The 21772-nt window shown below is 45.1% G+C and overlaps 1 protein-coding gene across 1 annotated transcript in view; it reads right to left on the minus strand.

Moving 5' to 3' along the window:
- Positions 1 to 21772, minus strand: part of LOC119441849 (ATP-dependent RNA helicase DHX8-like) — a 71096-nt gene that overhangs the window by 3249 nt on the left and 46075 nt on the right. The window contains 9 exon segments of the mRNA XM_037706485.2: positions 2255 to 2434; positions 5731 to 5927; positions 12052 to 12180; positions 12272 to 12352; positions 17555 to 17767; positions 18383 to 18523; positions 19375 to 19464; positions 19466 to 19557; positions 20205 to 20328. Of these exon segments, the coding sequence (XP_037562413.1) occupies positions 2255 to 2434; positions 5731 to 5927; positions 12052 to 12180; positions 12272 to 12352; positions 17555 to 17767; positions 18383 to 18523; positions 19375 to 19464; positions 19466 to 19557; positions 20205 to 20328 (1247 nt within the window).

Here is a 21772-nt window from a genome sequence, read left to right on the forward strand (position 1 = left end):
CGATGCTATGGTCGAGCCAAGTGAAAAGCACAAATGAAAGACCATAACATTGTAACAGAAGGCAACTATTGTAACGACAGTCGTATCAGGTGCTATGAAGGCATGCGTTTAGCATGGATCCATGTGCACGACATGCAGTCCCCTCCATCTCAGAAAAGACTGCCGGCAGTGAAACTCAGTAATAGCATCAAGAAAGTACACATACTGGACATACTTGCGCATCTTTGGAAAGCAGCCTGGCTGGTTGGACTGCAGACGGCAAGCTAACGTGCTCACCCTGTATGATAACACCTATCGCACAGTTGCACATTCACGGTAGTGCAGAGCGCACGCATGTACCGAATTTTTGCTCATATCACCCCCATCAAAAATGTAAAATTGAACAGTAGTCAGAGTGTGCATTATGCGAATTTCGCTTTGAGATGTGGCTTCACAACTGCGTGAGTGGTGCTGAAATCAAGTAACACCTCAAGGAAAAGTTCTCCAAGTTTTGTTATCTCCTAGAGAACACAATCTTTGCATGTTGAAGCTCCCTATCCCCTCTTTCATGGTCGTCTCGTCCATTCTCCTCCTCTTTTCGAACCGCCATTTTGCGTTATCACTGTGTTAGCAGTTGCAAAATAGTGCAAGCGGTGCTGCCGAACCTGGACTCGTATCATGAGAGCTGTGCTCAATGGCAGTCTTTTACAGCGTCGCCGAAGAGGTGCGGAATAGAGGCGCTGGCTGAAGATACGACGTGGAAGAGTCATGCATCCGTGAGACTGTTTTTATAAAAATTTGAGTGTTGTTGTGTGCAGTTATTTCTGTGGATTACATACGCATATTTTTAAAATTTTCTTTCCAGGGTGTTGTAATTGGCCATGTGGGTTATACGAGAATGTGGGTTGTATGTCAAAAATACAGAATTTATTCTTGCTCCCTTGCCTTGTTTTGGCAAGGCAAGATGCCAACGGGCCACCAAAATCTTCAGGAGACTTTCTGCTCCCTTGTCAGAGGCACTCTGCTTGTGTTTCTCTTGCATAAACGTGACAGTGTTAAGGGCCCTGTGTCACAGAAAATCCGATGTCGGCATCGGCAGAGTTGTCCGTGAGCGAAAATTTCCGTATATTGTTGGGTATTTGTATATGCCACGCCTTGCTCTATGACATGCAGTATATACAAGTTATATTGCCATACCGTTCTATCACTAAAGTTGCTCATACCTTGTCTTACATTCTCGACAGTTATTCCTCAGAATTTTGAGAATGACAGCCCACAAACAAATGTCATGAAACAAAACACTGACAGCACATGCCTTTTATGTTAAATCTTCTCAGACTGAAATATTAAAAATGCGAAACAATAACAGAAACCTGAAAAATGATGTAACTTTATTGGCACGGCTGTGCACGACCTCCTGGATCGGCACATGCAAGAGGCCGCGTTTCTACCAGAAAGCTCGCTTTAGCGCATAGTGTTTGACGCAAGCGTTTCCCGGTAAACATTACAGTTACATAAGCTACAGTTTCCGGGAAGCGTGAGAAGCAGTCAGGAAACTTTGAATGCTATTGTGTTTCGATCTTAAAGGTGAAGCTTAAGCGTCCTCCAAGCTTTTTTTTCCCCCGCTGGTATCTGTGTGTATGCTTATGACGAATATATGATATAATGAAGGTATTTTCATGGCCGATGCGACCTCGTTATAACGAAGGTTAACTGTATTAACAGTGAAGGCTTCGCAAAGCTGGCAGAGTAGTTTGTCACCACTTCGCTGGCTTTGCTGGCAGGCACCACCTGGTGCCTCGCTTTCAGGCTATTCAGGGTCATACCACATACCAACAAAAATACTAAAGTGCCTGCTAAGGGGGGGGAGCAGACTTAGGCGGTTCCTCTGGCTCTAAATTTATTTTCAACGGCAGCAGCAAGCTCTCGGAGTGGAAACTGTCATCTTTGCAAGAACATCTTTGCAATGCACACATCATCCTTGTCCACTAAAGTATTGCTTAATGTGACCTCAAAAATACATGCACCGATTCAGTCTCTCCCCTTCTATATGTCAAGCATAAAAGTGTTCCAAGAGGCCAACTGCTGTTGGCCTGCTGACAGCATGATAATAATAATAATGACGGCGTAAGATGGATGGATCAACGGATACAGCAAATTTCGTTTCAGGCTTTTAATTACTGTTTCAGTAAAAACCCTAAAACATAAAAAAAAAAAAAAAAAATTGTCAACCAGCTGCACTCTGACTGAAGGTAGACAAAATGACGCATCTCACCACTCTGGCTGGCGGTTGAAGAGAGCACTGGATGGATGGATGTAGACAACTTGGCCATCCACAAGTGTCCGGTATCCCTCCTGGGGGTCTTTCTTGGCTGCATTCCGGAAGAAGCCACTGCACACTGCCTTCTGCACGCGTGCTGTGTTCTTGCCACAGGAAACTACGTCTAGCTTGTGCCTGTGTACAGGATGGTGCAAAAAAAGGCAGTGATGTGAATAATAGCTCATACCTTCTTATTGGTTAAAGTAGCGACATTTAGCATGATGCAACAGTACAACCTAGGAATTACTACATTAATGCCAAAGTTTGATGCCACACAGAAGCACCAATAAGAGCAAAAATCATGCACTGTAATACAGATTATGTACTGGAACACAGATTCTGTATGAAGTTTGGGACCACAAGATTATGCATATTCAATTAATTACATACAGTAGAACCCCGCTGTTACGTTCCCGGGTGCTACGTTTTTCCTGGCTGTTACGTCATTTTCAGCCAGTCTTGGTATAGCTCCCATAGGACCCAATGCATTGGGAATCCCGCTGTTGCGTCGCAACTGTGGGACCATTCCCACATCATGCGTTGTGAACTGCCGCCCCGCACCGGCCCGAGCAGCCATGTTGACTTTTCATGTTGCTTGGCTTGGTGGCTTGACGATAGGATTGGCTGCCCAAAGTGCCAGGGGCAACACCTATGACGTATTTTTGGTTTCCACTAGCAAAAGCATGGCCTTTGAGATCCGTATTTGCTATCTAAAGATGGTGTGCATGACGCGTTGGGGCCCTAAAAGTGGTTTTGGTGCATAGCTGTGCCATATAAAGTCCAAGGGCGATAATGGTGTCGCTGTGCGCCGTATGCTGTATGTGCGAGTGAAGGCGTGCGTGCTTCAGCCAACGATTGCGGCTTAATCTCGCATGTGCGAAGCAGAAATGCAGGGCGGAAGTGCGTTTCTGTCGCCCGCGAGGCACAGGAGGGGAGGGGGGGTTACTCCAGCGCCATACCCTGACAGCGATCTGCAACGTCGAAAAAGTGCACGCACGCACGGCGTTGTACTCTGGCATCAAGCTGCGTACTGCACCACCGTGCATGGTCGCGTGGGCCGTATCTTGAAAGCGATCTGCGTTGAGGGCAGAGTCTAGGCAGTGTAGGTGCGTCGGCGGCTCATAGCTTTGTGTGTGCTGCGTGTTCTCGGCGTTCAGTTTGTGTTGAAGCGATACACAACAGCACGAAGGTCACATCGCTCGCTGCTGCTGCGGCGCTTCCTCATGCCAACGTTTCGATAGCGAGTGTCCGTGCTCATCGAGTGTGATGTGTTCATGTTTGCCTGTGCGCGCTGACACCGTGCTTGTTAATATAGTTAATAAGCAAACGTTTACATGTTTATACGGTCGATAAAACTACTATCCTTACTTTGTATAGCTGTCTACTAATTTGATATCGCAATCGATGCTTCGGGGCTTTCGGGTGAAACTGTGACTTTTTAACAGTGAAGCTATTTAAGCCAGCCGTAATTTGTGGTTCGTATCAAGAAACTATCATTATCAGCAATGAAGAAAGAACTAAAAGGGAATAAACTTTCTTGCCGAGGCAGGATTTCAACCCGCGTACCCACGGTCCCAAGGCGAGCGTCGTCACCACTAGGCTATACAGCAACGCTTGCAGAACATGCATTTATGTGAAACATATGATTGCGTTCGAGCGTCGTCGTCTTCGTCCACAGCTCGCGTGCAAACATGTTCGTGCCAATGCTCTGCGAGGTGAAGAAGAGGTTTTGCGCGCTATGCTCGGGAGAGAGATAAAGAAAATGAGAGTGAGCGAGAGAGACGCATTCACGGAGCGGGTCTGCTGGAACGCGTTGTCGATATTGGAACGCAGTTTCGGCATTGGAACGCAGTGTCGGCATTGGAACGCGGTGTCGGTGTTGCAAGCTGTGCTATGCAATGCGCAGTGACGGCCGTAAGTCCGAGAGAGAGAGAGACACGCATTCACGGAGCGGGTCTGCTGGAACGCGTTGTCGGCATTGGAGCACGGTGTCAGTGTTGCAAGCTGCGCTATGCAATGCTCAGTGATCCTACTGCATGCATGAAGAGGATGCCGGTGTGCGGATGCTACAAAGTTTGACGAAGTACGACTGTGAAGATCTTGCTTACCGTAAGTCCATCTTGCGAGGCCAGGAAAGATCTCGTGACGGTGGTGTTGCGCATGCGCCAACATGCTATGTAAGCCGGTGTGCAGGCTGACGCTCGATTAGATGTAGCCACCTAGCAACTACCAAGTTCAACCTAGCTACACAAGTATAGGCCTAGCTACAACCAAGTTTAAACCTCGACATAGCCAAGTTCAACTTAGCTACAACTAAGAGACGCAATCAATCGGCCAGCTTCGCTGTGTCTTGAGCTTTGCGCAGCCTAGTGCAAGCTTTCGCCTTTTAGGGGCGAAGCTCCTTAGGGTGTGGGTCTGTCCCTCCTCTGTAGTAGTAGTAGTAGTAGTAGTAGTAGTAGTAGTAGTAGTAGTAGTAGTAGTAGTAGTAGTAGTAGTAGTAGTAGTAGTCGTCGTCGTCGTAGTAGGTAGCCACGTCTACTTTTATGAAAAAAAAAAAAATTCCGAAAGTTGAGTCCGTAGCGCGGAATCGAACCAGGGACCCCTCGCTTCCGAACGCGCGGCGCTAACCACTACGCCACGAAGCGCACATGGACACACGCACCACGATGACAATAAATACCCAACATTAACGAAAGACTGCGCGTTTCTAACGCGTTTGTGCTAGCGCGTTACGGCCCGTGTAAGAAGCTGGTGTAAGACGCTGTGGCCTCTCCGCCTTACCCCCGTATTCATAAACGCTCCTCGACTTGAACTTGACTTACCACCGCCTTGGGCAGCGCGTTCGAAACGCGTTGAAGGCGGTGGCAAGTCAAGTTCAAGTCGAGGAGCGTTTATGAATACGGGGGTTATACTCTCTCAGCAGTCATGTGATGGCGTCGGCAAACGCGGTGCACGTTCCGGCATGTGTAAACGGCTGCGTAAGACGCTGTGGCCTCTCCCCCTTACTAGAGAGTATTGCACGTTTCTAACACGTTTGTGCTAGCGTCCCCTTAAGTGGGAGATTGTGCAATTATAATGAAGGGCGCTGTTATGAAATAGGAATGACGTCACATATGGCGCGTGTCATTGGTGGCAGTCAATCGTTCGATTTAGTGCGGCGAGACTGGGCGAATTACACGTAAAGATTCACGGTTTACCGATGATTCCCTCCGGAGCTTCGCCCACTCATCATCATTCACCCCGTGGATATGCGGTGATTTTTTTGTTTCAAACGTAGGAATACAAGTAAAATTGTGTGCAGTTCACCACTACTCTCATTTCTCAATTTTTCCCGTTTCTCGTCTGAAACTTTAAAACTTTAAAATAGCATGGAAACAAAATTATAAACAAAAGTAGCAATTCAAAGAGGTGCACAAAAGGGTGTCCCATACCTGTCCATGATTCCAAGCAGCTGTTTGCGTACGTCCTGTGCCCGCTTGAGAGTCCGAATTTGAACAAAGTTTTCGTAGCACCATGCGTTGGAGAACTTGTTGTTCTTCCAAGAGTTGTAAACGGCCAGCAGTGTCAGGTGGTCACCTTCTGCCTGGTTGAACTTTGCCTTCTTCTGGTCAGCCAGTGCTTGCTTGTCCTGCACGTACACAGTGTTGTGCCATTATGTCTTAGTCACTTATTAAATATGGTACCCTATGATGTCACTGAGTTTTCCTTTCAACCCATCTACTAGCTATGTCAAGCAGCCCTGTAGGAGCACTGCATTAGCTGTTCCAAATTATCCTCTACAAAACACTGTCACAGATGTAATAGCTACACATATGTACTACACATTGCAATGATAGTACTCATTCAGGTACACACGCATAAATTTCAGGGATAAGTTTCACACAGTAAGAATAATTTATTAATAAACAATGAGGGACAGAATATATCTATATTACAAAGTGTTGAAGGCGACTATTATTCCAATCTAATAGATTTCATAGAAATTATACAGGCAGTGTATGCTTTGAAACATACAGCATCATATCTCAATGCGCAAGTATGCCCATTGTGCAGCTGCATGCCGATACCATCCTGCGAGAAGCTACACCTCAATTAACCCTGATCAACACAGGTCTTAACCCACGACTTTGTTTGAGCCATTTTGTTGACAGTTCTGTAAGAGCTCTAGCACACTGCAAGGTGCAGTACTACACGAATGACTGTATTGCTTCCACCAAAACCGTATTTCGTCATGATGCGCAAGTTACTACTACGCCGAATGACTGCATATGTTGAGTCCTGGTTATTTCCAAACCCGAACTTGCAAATGAAATGGTACAAAAAAAATATATATATATGGGGTTTTACGTGCCAAAACCACGATCTGATTATGAGGCATGCTGTAGTGGGGGACTCCGGAAATTTGAACCACCTGGGGTTCTTTAACGTGCACCTAAATCTAAGTACACGGGTGTTTTCGCATTTCGCCCCTATCGAAATGCGGCCACCGTGGCCGGGATTCGATCCCGCGCCCTCGTGCTCAGCAGCCCAACACCATAGCCACTGAGCAACCACGGCGGGTGAAATGGTACAAAACTGATACCAGTCTGAAGATCACTGCCTTCAACTCTGTATAAGAAAGCATGCAGAAAGGTTTGTCTAACACAAAAGCAAAAGCCTGCTGACCACATCAAAACTTTCTAGTTTCAGCATGACATATGAATATCAATTAAAAAGTGTGAGAATGTAGGAGGAGGGATGAGAAGGCACCAGTGTGGTCTAACTGTGCAGAAAAATTTGTAATGTCCATACTTAAAAAGTTCTAAAGAAATTTTTGTGTAAAGTTTACACAAATATATCTAATAGAAGATGCATTAGCTACTGTGACATTTTTGAAACCTTACTTTCAAAGCCAGAGTGGTGGCTTGTGCTCTGGCTTTGAAAGTAGGCTTTAGAAAATTTGGCAGCATAATACCATATTTTAGTGCGTATAACCTGCACCAAAAATTTTTTAAACAGTAAAGTTGGGTTGCAGGTGTGGGGTTTCGGGCGCTCGCAGTGGTTTTGCGACGCCGTTCCATTGCGGTGCCTTACCGAGAGCTCCATGTCCCTCGCCTCTCTGCCTGGACGGGGTGGCAGCGGGTCATAAAACACTGTCACTCGGCTGTCATCCCGCCCACGGCAAGGTCAACGGGCTTCCCCCATTGGCCGACTTTTGGCGGGATTCGGGCCCTGCTTGCGTGCGCTCTGGGTAAGCGGGCGCGGGATGGGGCTCGGGGAGACCTCATCCAGGCGTCGGAAGGTGCGTACGTGTTTCTCTCTGCCGGCGGCGGCCTCCTTTGTCCGCCGCCGGCCGATGGTTACTTCGGCTCGTCGGGGTCCCGGCCTCGGCGGGCGTGGGCACTCTTCCGTCGTCTCGATGTCCTGAGGCAGCGCCTTGCGATCGTGCCCCCGTCTGTTCTTCTGTTTCTTTCTGTTTCCATTTTCCTTTGCGGTGGGGTGCGCGATGGCAGGCGCTGGCTGAAGGATAGGCGGCCTCCCTCTCTGCTGGGTTCTTTGTTTTCTCCGTCGCGGTGCGCAGTTAGCGGCCACCGACGACCATTTGGCTATGTTTTGTGTTGTTATTAGACTTAGATTCGGATGTGTTGTTTACACTTATGCTGTATTGAACCCCAGCTTAATAAATGTTGTCTGTTCCTTCTCGAGAGCTTCGCCTAGGGTCTCCCTTGCTGCGCGCGCTGGCTTGCCTTCCCCTAGCTGCATGGGACCGGCGGGCGCGAGCGCGCGTAGCGGCGCGTCGGCACACGGAGCGGGCGCGGACGCAGCGCCCTACATGTACGCATCGCGGCACGGAGTGCTCGAACCCGCGGTGGTCGTCCGGTGCGCGCGATATCGGAGCGTGCGCGCCGTGAGTGTAGCGTAGAGATGAGACCACACAGGTTATATACAAACTTCGCCTTCAGATGTGGCTTAAGGCAAAGTTCTCAGCCATTCAAAATTTCATTATATCCTAGGGAACCCCACCCCCTCCCCACCCCTGTGTGTTGAAACTTCCTTCTCCCCTCCTTCATGGTCATCCATTCACCTCCTCTTTATGGGTCGCCATTTTCCGTTCAGTAGTTAGGAAATAGCGCACACGGCATCAGCAAAATACAACTCGGATTACGATGAGCTGCGCTTAATGGCTGTCTTGAGCAGCAGAAGCTGAAGGTAAAGCTATATTCACACGACAGAGCAAATTACAATTTGAGCTTGCGGATTGCATATCAAGTGATCATGTGTCAGCCATTCCTGCGGCACTCCCTTGGTCTGCACGAAGCACTTGGCAATATGGCGGTGAGCCAAATCTCCGTTGGGATTTCCGGCTTGGTCACCTTTGCTCCATCGCCACTTCATTGCCATTACCCATGTGAGGGCTGCCCCATCCACGCTGTCATCCACTGTCGTGTGAATGCTAATTGCAAAGCGGTCCGACTCATGTCACATGACGGATTCGTCTGCGATCACGTCCGTTGCGTGAATCCAGCTGATGAAGAGAGGAACAGAGCTGCTGCCTGAAGATACGACATGGACGAGTCGAGCATCCGCAAATGAAGACTGTTTTGCAAAGATTTGAGCCGTTGTATGCAGTTAGTGCAGCGGGCTATACGCACATATTTTTTTTGTTTTCCCGGGATGTTGTAATTGGGGGTTATACGCGATGGAGGTTATACACGGAGAAATACGATACTACATCGTCTACATTCAAGGGGCCGTGCCACACACCTCATTGCCGGCTTCATTATAACCTGTTACTGTATACAGAACAGTGATGTAGTTAAAGCATCACAATGTTTTTTTCTTTCTTTTATAACAGCCACACCACTGCAGCAGTAGATTTTAAACCTTGATTTTGCCCATCCATAAAAGCTAGCTTTAACCTATTTATTCTCTAGATTTAAAGTGACAATTTGGCCATCGAAAACAGGAGTACTATTTGAATTTCCAAAAACAATTCCTTTTCCAGGCAAATATGACATTTTGGTGGTAAAAAAAGAATGTCACCAGAGCTGTTTCAACAAGAGGACTTGTCTTCATCAGCACTAAAACAAAATTGAAATGTTGGCTCCAGAGAAATTTCTTGTTGAAACAAAGTTAATCACTTCAAGCCTCCATTTTCCTGTGAGCTTCTCTCTTTGGATTTCGGTAATTCTGGACTTTACGACTGTTCTCTATAAATACATGACTCTTCACTTGAAAGTAATTTGCAAGTAATGAGTTACGTTATGCAGTAATTAGCATACTGCTCAAATGCTTCTCAAAATGGAATAAATACAACTCTAATCAGTTTTTTTTTTAGCCTGGTACTCAGTACAGTGGTGGAATAGCCATCTGATCTTTGGGTACAGATCTTGGTGCAGGCAAAAGGCTGATTTGGCGCAGCGACAAACACTTTTACGGCAGTGTCAAACATACATTTATACAACACATGGTCTTAACATTAACTGAAATAGTCGACAAATATATCAGTGCCAGATTTAAATACACCTGGGTGGTATTCGAGGTAAAAATTACAATGCTTGTTTCATTATTTTTAATAGAATGCTTTTTCCTGTGTGGGTGGAGGGCTGGCATAGGTGAGCACGGTAATGTGACCAAGAGGGCATTGGGGGCTCCTTCCTGCTCCTATTCAAGGGGATACCCTGCTCTTTGGAGTCCGAAAATTGGCCCAAATATCTTTATGCATTCCATTGCTCCAGATTGGTGTAGAGCATTAATTCTTGCTTGATTGGATCCCTTTATCATCCTTGATTGATTTAGCATCTCCTATAACGATCATAAACAGGTTGTGGAATATTTTCCCTCGTTTTCTCAAAACAGCATTTCTGGCGGTGCCACTGTTTTGGAGTGATGATATCCCTGGTTCTACTCATCCTATCACAATAATTACTTGTATGTCAGAAAGGCAGACAAATAGAGATTGCAGTGGGCGTATAATATAGACAAATATTATGACAGAAATATTAATAAAGTAATAATTTGTCCAGCATGTTACTATGGACCCATACATTAAACAGTTTGACATGCTGTAACTTTGGTTCAAATCAGTCTAGAGCATTCATTCTTCTATCACTGTATACTCCGATTAATCAAGACCATTTTTTATATGTCGATACATATTACACCATATATAGTTTCGTAAATAACCCACCTTCAAGCAAGTTATGAATTATTTAAATTTCTAGGAATATACTTACTATGCAAGAAAACTGAATGTATTATATCTTAAATGAGCACATGGAAATACATAAACTATGCAAGTTTCGTCAAAATCTACTGAGACAAAAAAAAAAAAAAAAAAAAAAGCTTGTAGATGCAGGGTCTCCCCTTAAGCCGAATGGGGAAAGGAGGGTGTGCACTGTTCTGCTTGCTCCAGTTCGGTCTCGGCTTGCCATGAGTCTTTCTTGGTCATTTTTACAGCTTGCGACATTATGGTAGCTAGTGACGCATCGAACCTTCACCTTTGGCTCGGGCTTGTCCAAAATGTGGTGCATGAGAGTGACAGATTTTGTTCAAAATAACCATTGCATGGTTTTTGGAGATTAAGTTCACGCGAGTTTTCCTCATTCAGATACATAGGGCTTTGCCGGGACCAACAGGGCAGTTCAAATTATCCGTCAATTCAAATTAAGAGATTGCGAATATTGGGATTTCATTATACCTTTAAAGTGGCACCATCAACAACTAACACTGCAACCGAACACTATCTGAATTTGCTTTTTGATGCAAGAACCTCCTTGAGTGAGCTTTGCACCATAGTGGAGTACAAGAAATACAGAACTGCACCACAAACTAAACAGCACAGGCGAGACTGTACAGCAGCAGAACATTGGAACGTCCACCAGAGAAAAATGCAACAAAAGAGTGAAAACAGCAAATGGAGGGTCAATGGCATCAGCTATATCTGTGGCTATGGCTGCCCGGTTCACACCAACGTGATGATGATAGCGCACTTTAGGTTTTGCTTTGAAGTTTTACTTTCGAAGCAGCTCTTGTGCTTTTTTGACACAGGCTTAGTGCAATTTTCTACTAAAATGCCATTTTGGAGCAGGATGACCAAACGACTGCGCTGGCACAATTTGGCGCAATTGCCGCAGGTGTTCCACCACTGTCAGTAACATCACTTCGCAACATTTTTCGAGTAACTTGTATACGTCTGCATTTTATTCACTCACTGAATCCATGGAGGCAAAACAGTGGTCACTGACATCCGTGAAGATGTTCTGCAAATTAGGTTTCTTCCAGCATTGCAAAAAAAAAAAAAAAAAAAAAAGGTGATAAATGTCTACATCCATGGGTTTTTGTAAAGACAATGCAACTGCTCTCTAAGTACTTAATGTTCAAATGCTGCCATGCTTATAACTTTCTTCGATTAGAATATTGATTTAGGCCAGTTGGTCCATTACAAAAAAAATTCTAATTATGCAAAGCGAAGAAGGGCACCGAAGGGAGCAACACAAATCAGGAGGACTGGCGCAGACTTCGAACTTTCAGCTTAGCAGTTTCCAAGATGGAGACCTTTGAACTTGACTGCAGCTCTTCACTCTCCTGACAGTGTCACCGCCTAAATGTGCAAGCCATCTCCAGCAATAATCCCCCCTGCTCACCATACAGTTACAGAAAATTTATATGTAAACTGCACAGTGCTACAGCAGAGCAGTCAAAACTATTTTACAACAAAAGCCAACGTAATGCATGTAACAAAAATGGCAGCAGTTCAGTTTCTCACATACCTTTGGCCTGTAGAACACATTCTGCACTGAAAGCATGGAGACCACTGTAAGGATCTCCTCACTGCAGCCCAGGTGAACAGACATGATCAACATCTTGGCCAAGTTGGGGCTCAAGGGGAACTCAGCCATCTAGGTAAACAGAAATTGCACAAGGAGATTAGAGGCAAGATACCCACATTACTAAATTGTTGAAAAACACACAATCTCAAGTACTGCATACCCTTCGCCCCAGACGTGTGAGGAGTCCCTCATTGTCCAATGCACTGAGGGAATGCAGCTGCTCCAATGCCATGATGAGGGTCTAGAAAAAGCAAACAACATGCGAAGATGTAAACATTGTATGCATACCATTAAATAAAGAAACAACAGGTTTTCCGAACTGGTTCAACAGATCACACAAGCATAAAAAGAAAACCTGTGCAAAAAACACACATCAAATATTTATTTATCTGGGCCCATCTAACATCTAGGCAATCATCCCACAATATGCACTTTAGGTTGTTCAGCAGTTTGTATTGAATTATAGTCTCTGATGAAAATTTTGGGCCCTAAAAATACACAAAAGGTCTTCAAAAAAAAAAAAAAAATGTAGGAGGGTCTACACATTACTCTACTTTTTAAAAGCTGAAAAGCTCAATGCCACAATTTTCCTTGTGGTGAATTCCAATGTTGAAAACAGCGCAACTTTTTATGCTCTTTTTGGAGCAACTGTGTTCTAATGACAGAGTGCCGGCGTGAGTTGCGTGTTCCAATGAGAGACTGAGATAAGATTCCGAGCTGCTCAAACCGGTGGAGTGGACCAGACCAGACCGCTTGTAAACGCATTGGCGTCTACGTAGGAGTGACGGCATTCTTGGCACAGTGCCAAGCAGGCTATCTTATCACAGTGCAGAAACGCTGCTGCCCATCAATGCATTCAGTGCTAGCCTCACAAAATATCATGAAAATGAAAGCACAGTTGAAACTCGTTATAACGAAGGCGGACCTGCCACGAAAATACCTTTGATAGGTATATCCGATATTCGTTATAAGCCTATATATTTGCTACACACTAATATTGACAAAAAATTTATAATTCACTTCGTTATATCCACTGTTCGTTATATCGAGATTTGACTATATTTGAAAGTGATTGTTCAAGAATACGGCCTGTTTGTTCATGCGTTGCTGCATGCACATAAGCTTGTTTTTGGCCTGGACAGTTCGTGGCCACGATTGTCTAGCAATGCCTTTTAGGCTATTTTTTATTCCCGCTTCTTGCGCTTCGTCAGTGGTCAGAGTGCCACTACTCATGCAATATCAATGGGATCAGCTGGCCACGAACGGAACGGTGTATGGCTGCTCATGAATGGAGTGGCACAGAATTGAGCGGAAGACATCACCACAAAAAACAAGGATATCTGCATTAACAGTGTCCAAATACATAGAGTCAAACCTACATATAATGAAGTTGTGCTTGCAGTAAGAAACTTTGCTAAATCGTAAATTTAATTAATTCAAGGTTTTAAAGTTTCTGCGGTAAAAATAACTTCACAAATTCCTAGAATATTCCAGGCGGATAATATCCTGTCAGTAAACACTTACCAACAAATCATAAGAAGGTCGGGCTATAATAGCATGGTTATGAGCACCAGCGTCTGCGGTGCAGATTGCGCCAAGAGCAATGCATCGGTGTGGCTCATGCCATCTGAGATTTGCGTGTGTTGCATCACGCGGCGCCATAAATCTTGGACATGGCATGGCTGACTGCGCTTAGTTCCCGCAGCGATCATCAGATGATGGCAACAAATTAAAAACAAAAGTGTAAAAAGATAAGGATATTCCTCTTGAGAAAAACGTAAATGTTGCAGTTTGGCCAGAGAGGTGCAGAGCATTGATGGCGATCGCAAGAAGACAACTACATGAAGTAATGTTTGTAGATTTATCAGTGTCACCCGCGCTCAGGCAAACTTAAACTGATCTCACTCATTGACCACGAACACTTGCTGTCACAATGTGAGTGAACGCTTCACACCGCGTCTTGGAAACTTGAGATTATGCGATCCCCAACACCCAATGCGCAGGAATCCAATGTGCATCAAGGTACCAATCACCTTGGCTCTCCCTGTGCACATTGCAGATTACCTCCAGGATATGGCACGTGGCCCATGTATGGACAGCCATGGACAGCCATGCTAGGGGGAGAGGGCAAAAAGGTACGCATCTCCTGCCCCCCCTCCCCGCCGCTCTAGCACATGCTTGGTAAATAACCTTTGCCTCAACCAACATTTTTACAGTTTTTTGCTAGATTTACCAGCTATATAGGCTCCAAGTATATGCTTGAAGTAGCCGAAAACTTCGTTAAACTGAAACACTGTCACAAAATTACTTCATTAAATCGCGAAAAAACAAAACATGGTTTTCCATACATCGAAGATCGGGAGATGAAAACAGTTTGTTACATCGTCAATTTCGTTAAATCAAGGTTTGTTATATTGAGGATGGACTTTAACTGGTCGGCGAATGTACCCTGGAAAACATGAATGAGGAACATATCGGTGGGGTTCTACTTATCATGTGGCAGTGCTGTGACAAGGTCCAAATAATTGACTGTTTCAGAAACTGAAAAACTAGCTGGGTAGTTATTGCAGCTGAACCTCGTTATAACAAAGCCACATCCAACACTAAAATACCTTCGTTATAACCAATATTCGTTGTAAGCTTTGTTGTATATTCGTTGCATAACCAATATTCGTTACGGTGAGGAAAGAAGACAATGTCGTCGTCAGTACAATTGGCAGACCAGAAAGGCTCACAGGAAGCTTTGACGGCAAAAGTCTCAACGCAGCGAACTTCTGAAGCAGATTGTAGCCAGGGTGATATCTTTAGGCAGAATTTGCTTTGTGAGCCCGAAATTCACCACAGGGAGATACGTGCGATTGTCAGTGAGCTTCAGTATTGTATGCAGGACAGTAACATGGCTGAGAACGATGGCAGTTATAGGAGCGAAGATGTAATCACCATTGGGAACTGGCGTAAAAGGCGAAATTTCGATGTATGTCAAGGCCTGTGGTGGAACGTCAACAAAAACAGTTGGTCTTAGGTGAATTTCGTGTGGTGGCGGAGGATCATCCAGCAGAGGCAGGTCAAGACGCACAGTACTTGAGGAACAATCGATGAGCACTGAATGGGAAGAGAGGAAGTCTAGACCTAGTATGAGGTCATGGGGGCATTGGTCAAGCACAGTGAAAAGGACGACAGTATGGCGGCCAGCAATGCTCACACGTGCAGTACACAGTCCGACCATGGCCACCGTGCTGCCTTCGGCGATTCGTACGACCGGAGTAACAACAGGCGTAACAATTTTCCTTAAATGGCGGTGAAGGCGGCTGGTCATAATCGATGCGCTCCGGTATCTATGAGTGCTGTGACGGTGTGCCATCAACTTGGACGTCAAGAAAGTTATGTCTCGTAAACAGCGTCAAAGGAAGATTTTGCGGTGAATCCAACATTGCAGCACGACCTCGAGGTGCCGCATTGCCTAGTTTTTCGGCTGGGATGGTCCTGGGTAGGTCGGCAAGGGCGAGCGGTGAAGCTGGGGCGGACGGGGCAGGTGACGTTGAGGTGAGGGCGAGCGAGGATAGCGGCGAGTAGAGGGAGTGGCGTCGGAATCATAGTAGAAGTGACGGGGTGAAGAACTGCGGGGCGAACTTGAATTCCAGAAAGTGTTTCGAGGAGGGGACGGCCAACATCTACGGCAGTGACGGGAAACGTGACCGATTCAGCCGCAGCAAAAACAGATCGGCCTGTCATCAGGTCGATCTATGCCAGTCCAATGGATTCCAGGCACTGTAGGGATAACGGGCACTGTAGGGTGGACTGCAATAGGACCGAGGCATAGGAGCAGGGCTGGTGTCAGGACGACTTAAGGAGCAGGCACTGGGGAGGCCCATATTAGCGATTTTCTGGCGAACCACGGACTGGATCAGCAATATCGTCTCACCAGTGTTGTCCCAAGACGTCTGTTGAGGTGAGGCAGGAAACGCTGCTTTGAGTTCGCGACGCACAATGCGGGTCACGTTTTCACTTGGTGGTGGCAAGCTAGCTTGGTCAGTTGGGTTGGTACAAAAGGTCGCTGCAGTATTTGGAAGCCGTGTAAAATGATTGTGTATACGGCGGCTCTTCGCCTGCTCGAAAAGGTGGCATTCCTTCATGATGGCGTCGACAATCGATAGGTTTCTAAAGACCAGAAGGCTGAATGCGTCATCCGAGATGCCTTTGATAATGTGCCCAACCTTGTCCATCTCTGGCATGGATGTGTGGATTTTATGACAGAGGGCGAGGACGTCCTGAACGTAGGAGACATACGACTCGGTAGCAGTTTGGGCACGCGTCGCGATTTGTTGCTTGGATGCTATCTGTGGACCGGTTTGGATTGTTAAAAACGTTGGACAGGTTCTCTTTAAACAACTCCCAGCTGGTTAGCTCTTCCTCGTGTGTGTAATACCACGTGCGCGGTGTTCCGTTGAGGTAGAACACGACATTGGCCAGCATTATGGTCGGATCCCACCTGCTCACCTTGCCGACGCGCTCATACATTTTCAACGATTCGTGTACGTCAACACTAACGTGGCCGGTGAACTTGCTGGGGTCTTGTGGCTGAGGTAGAGCAACGTACTGGGTATGCGTAGTCAGCGATGCAGCTGCAGTACGCGGTTGCCTTCCGCTGGATGCATGTTCCCAGGTTGGGTGAGACGTCCGCTGCAGAGCTCCATGGTGAAGACGCATACCCCTCACCTCCACCAAAATGTCACGGGTATAAAAATAAAAATATTTACACGATGTATTTACAAGAGATACATAAGCAGCAGCTGAGAATCCAGAGAGGCTGTTGCCACTTCGTCGTCCTCTCCGTCGTCGTCATTGTCTCCTTTCCTCACTGTAACACTGTATTCTGTATATGCTGATATTTTCAAGGAACATTGTAGATTTACTTTGTTATACGATCAAGATACGACTGTACATTAAATTGTTACAGAGTAGCGCTAAAGTCACTGAGCCAAAGTAAGTCACTGCCATACAGGTGCACAAGAACACAAGTTATAGCAATCATGACACCTAAATGCCATGATCGCTACAGGCAACAGCCGGCATGAGACCCTTTCATAAGAGTGGTGGAGTGGGCCTGTGTCATCATCTGTGGTTTAATGTTGCCATGGCAACCCACATGCTGCTACAAGTGCTGCGAGTGTTGAACTGAGCAGAAAAATTGCAATAAAGGTAGAGAGGCGAGGTAGACAGGACAGATGCTCAGACAAAGCGTCTGTCCTGTTCGCCATGCCTCTCATCTTGTCTTGCAATTTTTCCGCTCAGCACAATGTTCACAATGCATTACCAACTACGTAGTCGAACAGTCAACCTTGCTATGCTACAAGTACATGTGCTTGCCACATTAGGATTGTGGAAAGGGCAACAACACTTCTGTTTGTGTATAAGCAGCAGTCCATCAAAAGTGCAGCCTTACCTCAGTGGGAGGAGCGTCCATGAAGTCAAAGGAGAGGAGGTCATTGATGCCCATAGCCTTTAGCTGGAGCACAGTGGAGGCCAGGTTTGTTCGCTGGATCTCTGGCACGGGTGTCGTTAGCATCTCGTCTCGGTAGGCTCGCTCTGTGTACAGACGGTACGTCTTGCCTGGCCCTGTGCGGCCAGCCCGACCAGCCCGCTGCTTGGCCTGGGCCTGTAGGGCATTGACAGAAGATGAATGGAACAAGATTTTTAGTCATATGGGCACTTATAGTAGTTGGCTGAAAACATCCAAACATGTGTCTGGTTCTTAGTTATTGTGGAAAGAACAATGGTTGTGACAATCTAGTTGCTTCATTATGGCATGAATAATTAAGAGTCCCAAAAAATAGTAAACCTGGAGCTTGAGGTTTTGTACCAATACCGGCCCACTATTGATGGGTTAACACAGGAACAGGTCCAATGGTCACCGATGTATACGGCCCACGCCTGTTACAATGGATCCACATACAACACCCTTTCGGATAGAATAGGCTATTCTTCTCACTCAGTTTGGTCTGCCTGTATTATCAACATAACCAATTCCACTTTCAACGAACCTTGCTATAACAGACTATTGGCTACAAGAGACAAAAATTCACACTACACCTTGTTTACTGCTGCACATCTACTCCGAAACGGCAAAATACCTTCAATTCAATTAGTGTTTTGATGTCACATGATAATACATACATTTATCGAGACCTGATGCCAGCCTAAGTAACATGATTTTCTGTATTACTGACAGTCGAAACAAGAATTTACTGCCGTGTTTATGAGAACTTCATACCTGTGAGATCGGTGTGACAACCAGGGAATCCATGCCGGTTTTTGGGTTGTAGACATTTTGCTTGACGAAGCCTGGATCCACAACATAGTAGATTCCGTCAATAGTCAGTGATGTCTCAGCAATGTTGGTAGCAATCACGACCTGAAGACGAAAGAAATTAATGCAAACCAAGGAAGTCACATTTCCGCACCAAACTGCAACGCAGTGATAGGGACACCTAGCCAATATTATGTGCAGCAGGACTTGCAGTGTTTGGCCCAGCATCTTTCGCACACATCTCTCTACATGAAGTCAACTGCTGTATCTGCCTCAGGAAAACCATGACTTCATATTTACCTTTAGTGCCCCTTTAATCTGTGACAAATGAGCACAGCTTGTCACGAACAATTCGATGTTGATATATTTCACCAATGGGAGTAATATTCATCTAGAGCACGAGAACAGTTACAAGTGGATGCCATATTTTCATGTATACTATAACTCCCTTGTGCCCATAACCCACAACTCCAACAATGCAAAGCTCTGAAAATAATTCCATTTTGTATGTTCAAGTCATCGCTTTGCTCGCCACTACTCTCTAATATGAAACTGTGGTGCAGCTTCACGGCAAAGTGTCGAGCACTGCCATGAAGACGCATCACATGGCAGAACTTGTGGTGCCTACACATGGAAATTTCAATATTTTTGGTGTGGCTTAATACAGGAAAAATACCCTATGTTGCTACAATTCACCAAACGAGTGGGTCTCATTCACGGTGCAAAAGTTAACACAATCACAATAGATAACAATATCAGCAACATTCTACAACATATTACATGGGCAGACTGTAGGTATGCAAAATCCTGATGATATCACAGGCTACTTACCACAGCAAAGGCTTTCACTGAAGTTATCAGCTCTTTTCATATTCAAACAACATAAACAAGAAACAAGATCCACGGTACAAAGTTTAATCTGTGCCAAACAAAACTCTCAAATGAAAGAGGATCACCTTTCTGGAGCCGGGAGTAGCAGGTTCAAATATCCTGGTTTGCATTTCACTCGGCAATGCAGAGTACACGGGCAGAATAATAAGTTCAGGGAACGTCGGGGCCAAGGGACTTCATCCGTTCATACAGGATCTCACAGGCAGTGTCGATTTCTTCTTGACCCGTGAGAAAGAGCAAAATGTCACCTGGTGGAAAGAAAATGAGGAAATGAGAGATCAGGGAGTAACATTCTGGGAAAAACATTCATATCTGAAACCACTGCTTTAGTTCATTTACAATTCCTTGTTCTTGGGTAGTATAAACTACTATCACCAATGTACTGCAGTAGGCTGATACAAATGCAACGAATTAGAGCAATATCAGTCCAATATCAGTCCCAAATTGGCCGAAGTGGCAATATAAACATTAATGTAATGTATGCATGAGTACTGATGGTACTGTACTCATTAAATTTTACTTCTGTAGCACATTGGTTTCTACCTAATATGTGGAAGTCCAGGTGATAGATTTAGTATAAATACAACTAAGGTCTACCATTATATGTACCACTTGACAGTGATATCCCCACTTCAGTTCTGCATTTTCTTGCTTTTGATACCAATGATATAACAAGTGCACTGTCGTAGACTGATTCCTGCATCCCTATAATTTCAAATTATGGTGATGACCACAAGCTATTATAATGGATTGGAATGCAGCTTTTACATTTACAAGCTTTAAGCATACTGAGAGGTGTTCGCTTGTATCTGTAGCCAAATAATCCTACAGACAGATTTAACCTTTAATTCTGAACGTGACAGGTATGCTAAGCATGCAAATTTTAGACACTAACCAGGAGGTTCTGTCAGATGGATCTGCATCACTGTGATAAGTGAGGCATCCAGGTAGTCCGTCTCTGGCTCCTTTGTGTAGAGAATTTCGACAGGAAAGGTCCTTCCCGGAATGGTGAAAATGGGCTGTTCCAAAAGGATGTGGATCAAGTCATGATATGAAGAACTCAATTATTCTTCTGTCATATGCTGTAATTCGTAGGGCTTGTTTTTTTTATCTTTTTAAAAATATATGATGCTTAGGAGATGTTGGCACCTTTAATTGGTGCAGGCTACTCCTTTCAACTAGACTGCGCAAATATTAAAGGCGACAGACATGAAAAAAAAATACTAAGAATGAACTCGTAAATCACACAAAATGAACTCTTATAAATAAGCGAATTCACTCTTAAGCCTTTATAGAAGAGCGCTTCCTACAGGCAACATACCAGAAACAAATTATTCTCCTGCCGAGTTTTGGTATTGAGCACAGTTTCCCGCTAAATGTCTTCAGCCAACACTGAACAGGCAGCAAGCACCATTTGTTGGTTTAGAGCAAGAACAAAGGATGAGGAAGAAGTTTGGAATGCGCTTGACATTTTTTTAAAGCACGGTCAGAAGAGACCGACCGATGTAACATCTCTGGCTGCAGTGGTGTCAGACACATGGTGTAAAGCAAATAAAATGTACACCTTCGGTTCATACAGTACAATCTTGCTAATTCGAACTTCAAGGGGACTAGAAATTAACTTGAATAAAACGGAGTTCGAACAAAGGAGTGCTCCCCTTTAACTTTTTCGTTACCGCGCCTATAGAAATCAATCAGTGTGGTAACGTTATCAAGTGCACGCTGGGGGCTCCTTCCTGCTTTCAGATGGAAAAGAAGTGTGCACGCCACTCTGCTTGCTTCGGTTCGGTCTCAGCACAGGGAAGTCCACATGTCCACATTCTCCTGTGCCTAAATAATGCATTGGGGGAGGAATTGCACAAGAAAGCATTGCATACCCCCCCCCCCCCAACAGTTGCAGTGGTGGTTTTCAACAGCTTCGCTGGACATCCACTTCAGCAGGGCCGGGATGGCGAGTCAATTTTTTATGGTACACGACATTACGGCAGCTAGCGACCCATCGAACCTTTGCCTTTGGCTCAGGTTTGTACGGACAGCGGTCCATGGGAGTGAGAAATTTAGTTCGAAATAACTGTTGCACAGTTTTCAGAGTTTGAATTTGCGGGAGTTTTTCTCTATGCCGGGACTAAGAGAACAGTTCAAATTATCCATCAGTTCGAATGAAGAGATTTAGCATTACTGGGATTTCACTGTATACGATTAAAGCTGTCTGTACAAATTTCAAACGAAACCATATGTGGCTAGGAGTGAAGCCCACTTCCAATTTTCTGCCTGGTGTTCCTTCCGTATTGCTTGAAAAGATTGAGCAAGATATTTTTTTTTTGTTCAATGTGCTTATTCTCAATGTGTTTTGCACATTTAGATAAAAAAAGAAAAAAAAATTTCTGGTATTTATATGTCTCGTCTGTAAAGAATTAAAGACACGTCCCACAAACTAGAAAAAAAAATAAGGTAAAGAAACAG

Source organism: Dermacentor silvarum, chromosome 2 (genome assembly GCF_013339745.2).
Source record: "Dermacentor silvarum isolate Dsil-2018 chromosome 2, BIME_Dsil_1.4, whole genome shotgun sequence".
Lineage (NCBI taxonomy): Eukaryota > Metazoa > Arthropoda > Arachnida > Ixodida > Ixodidae > Dermacentor > Dermacentor silvarum.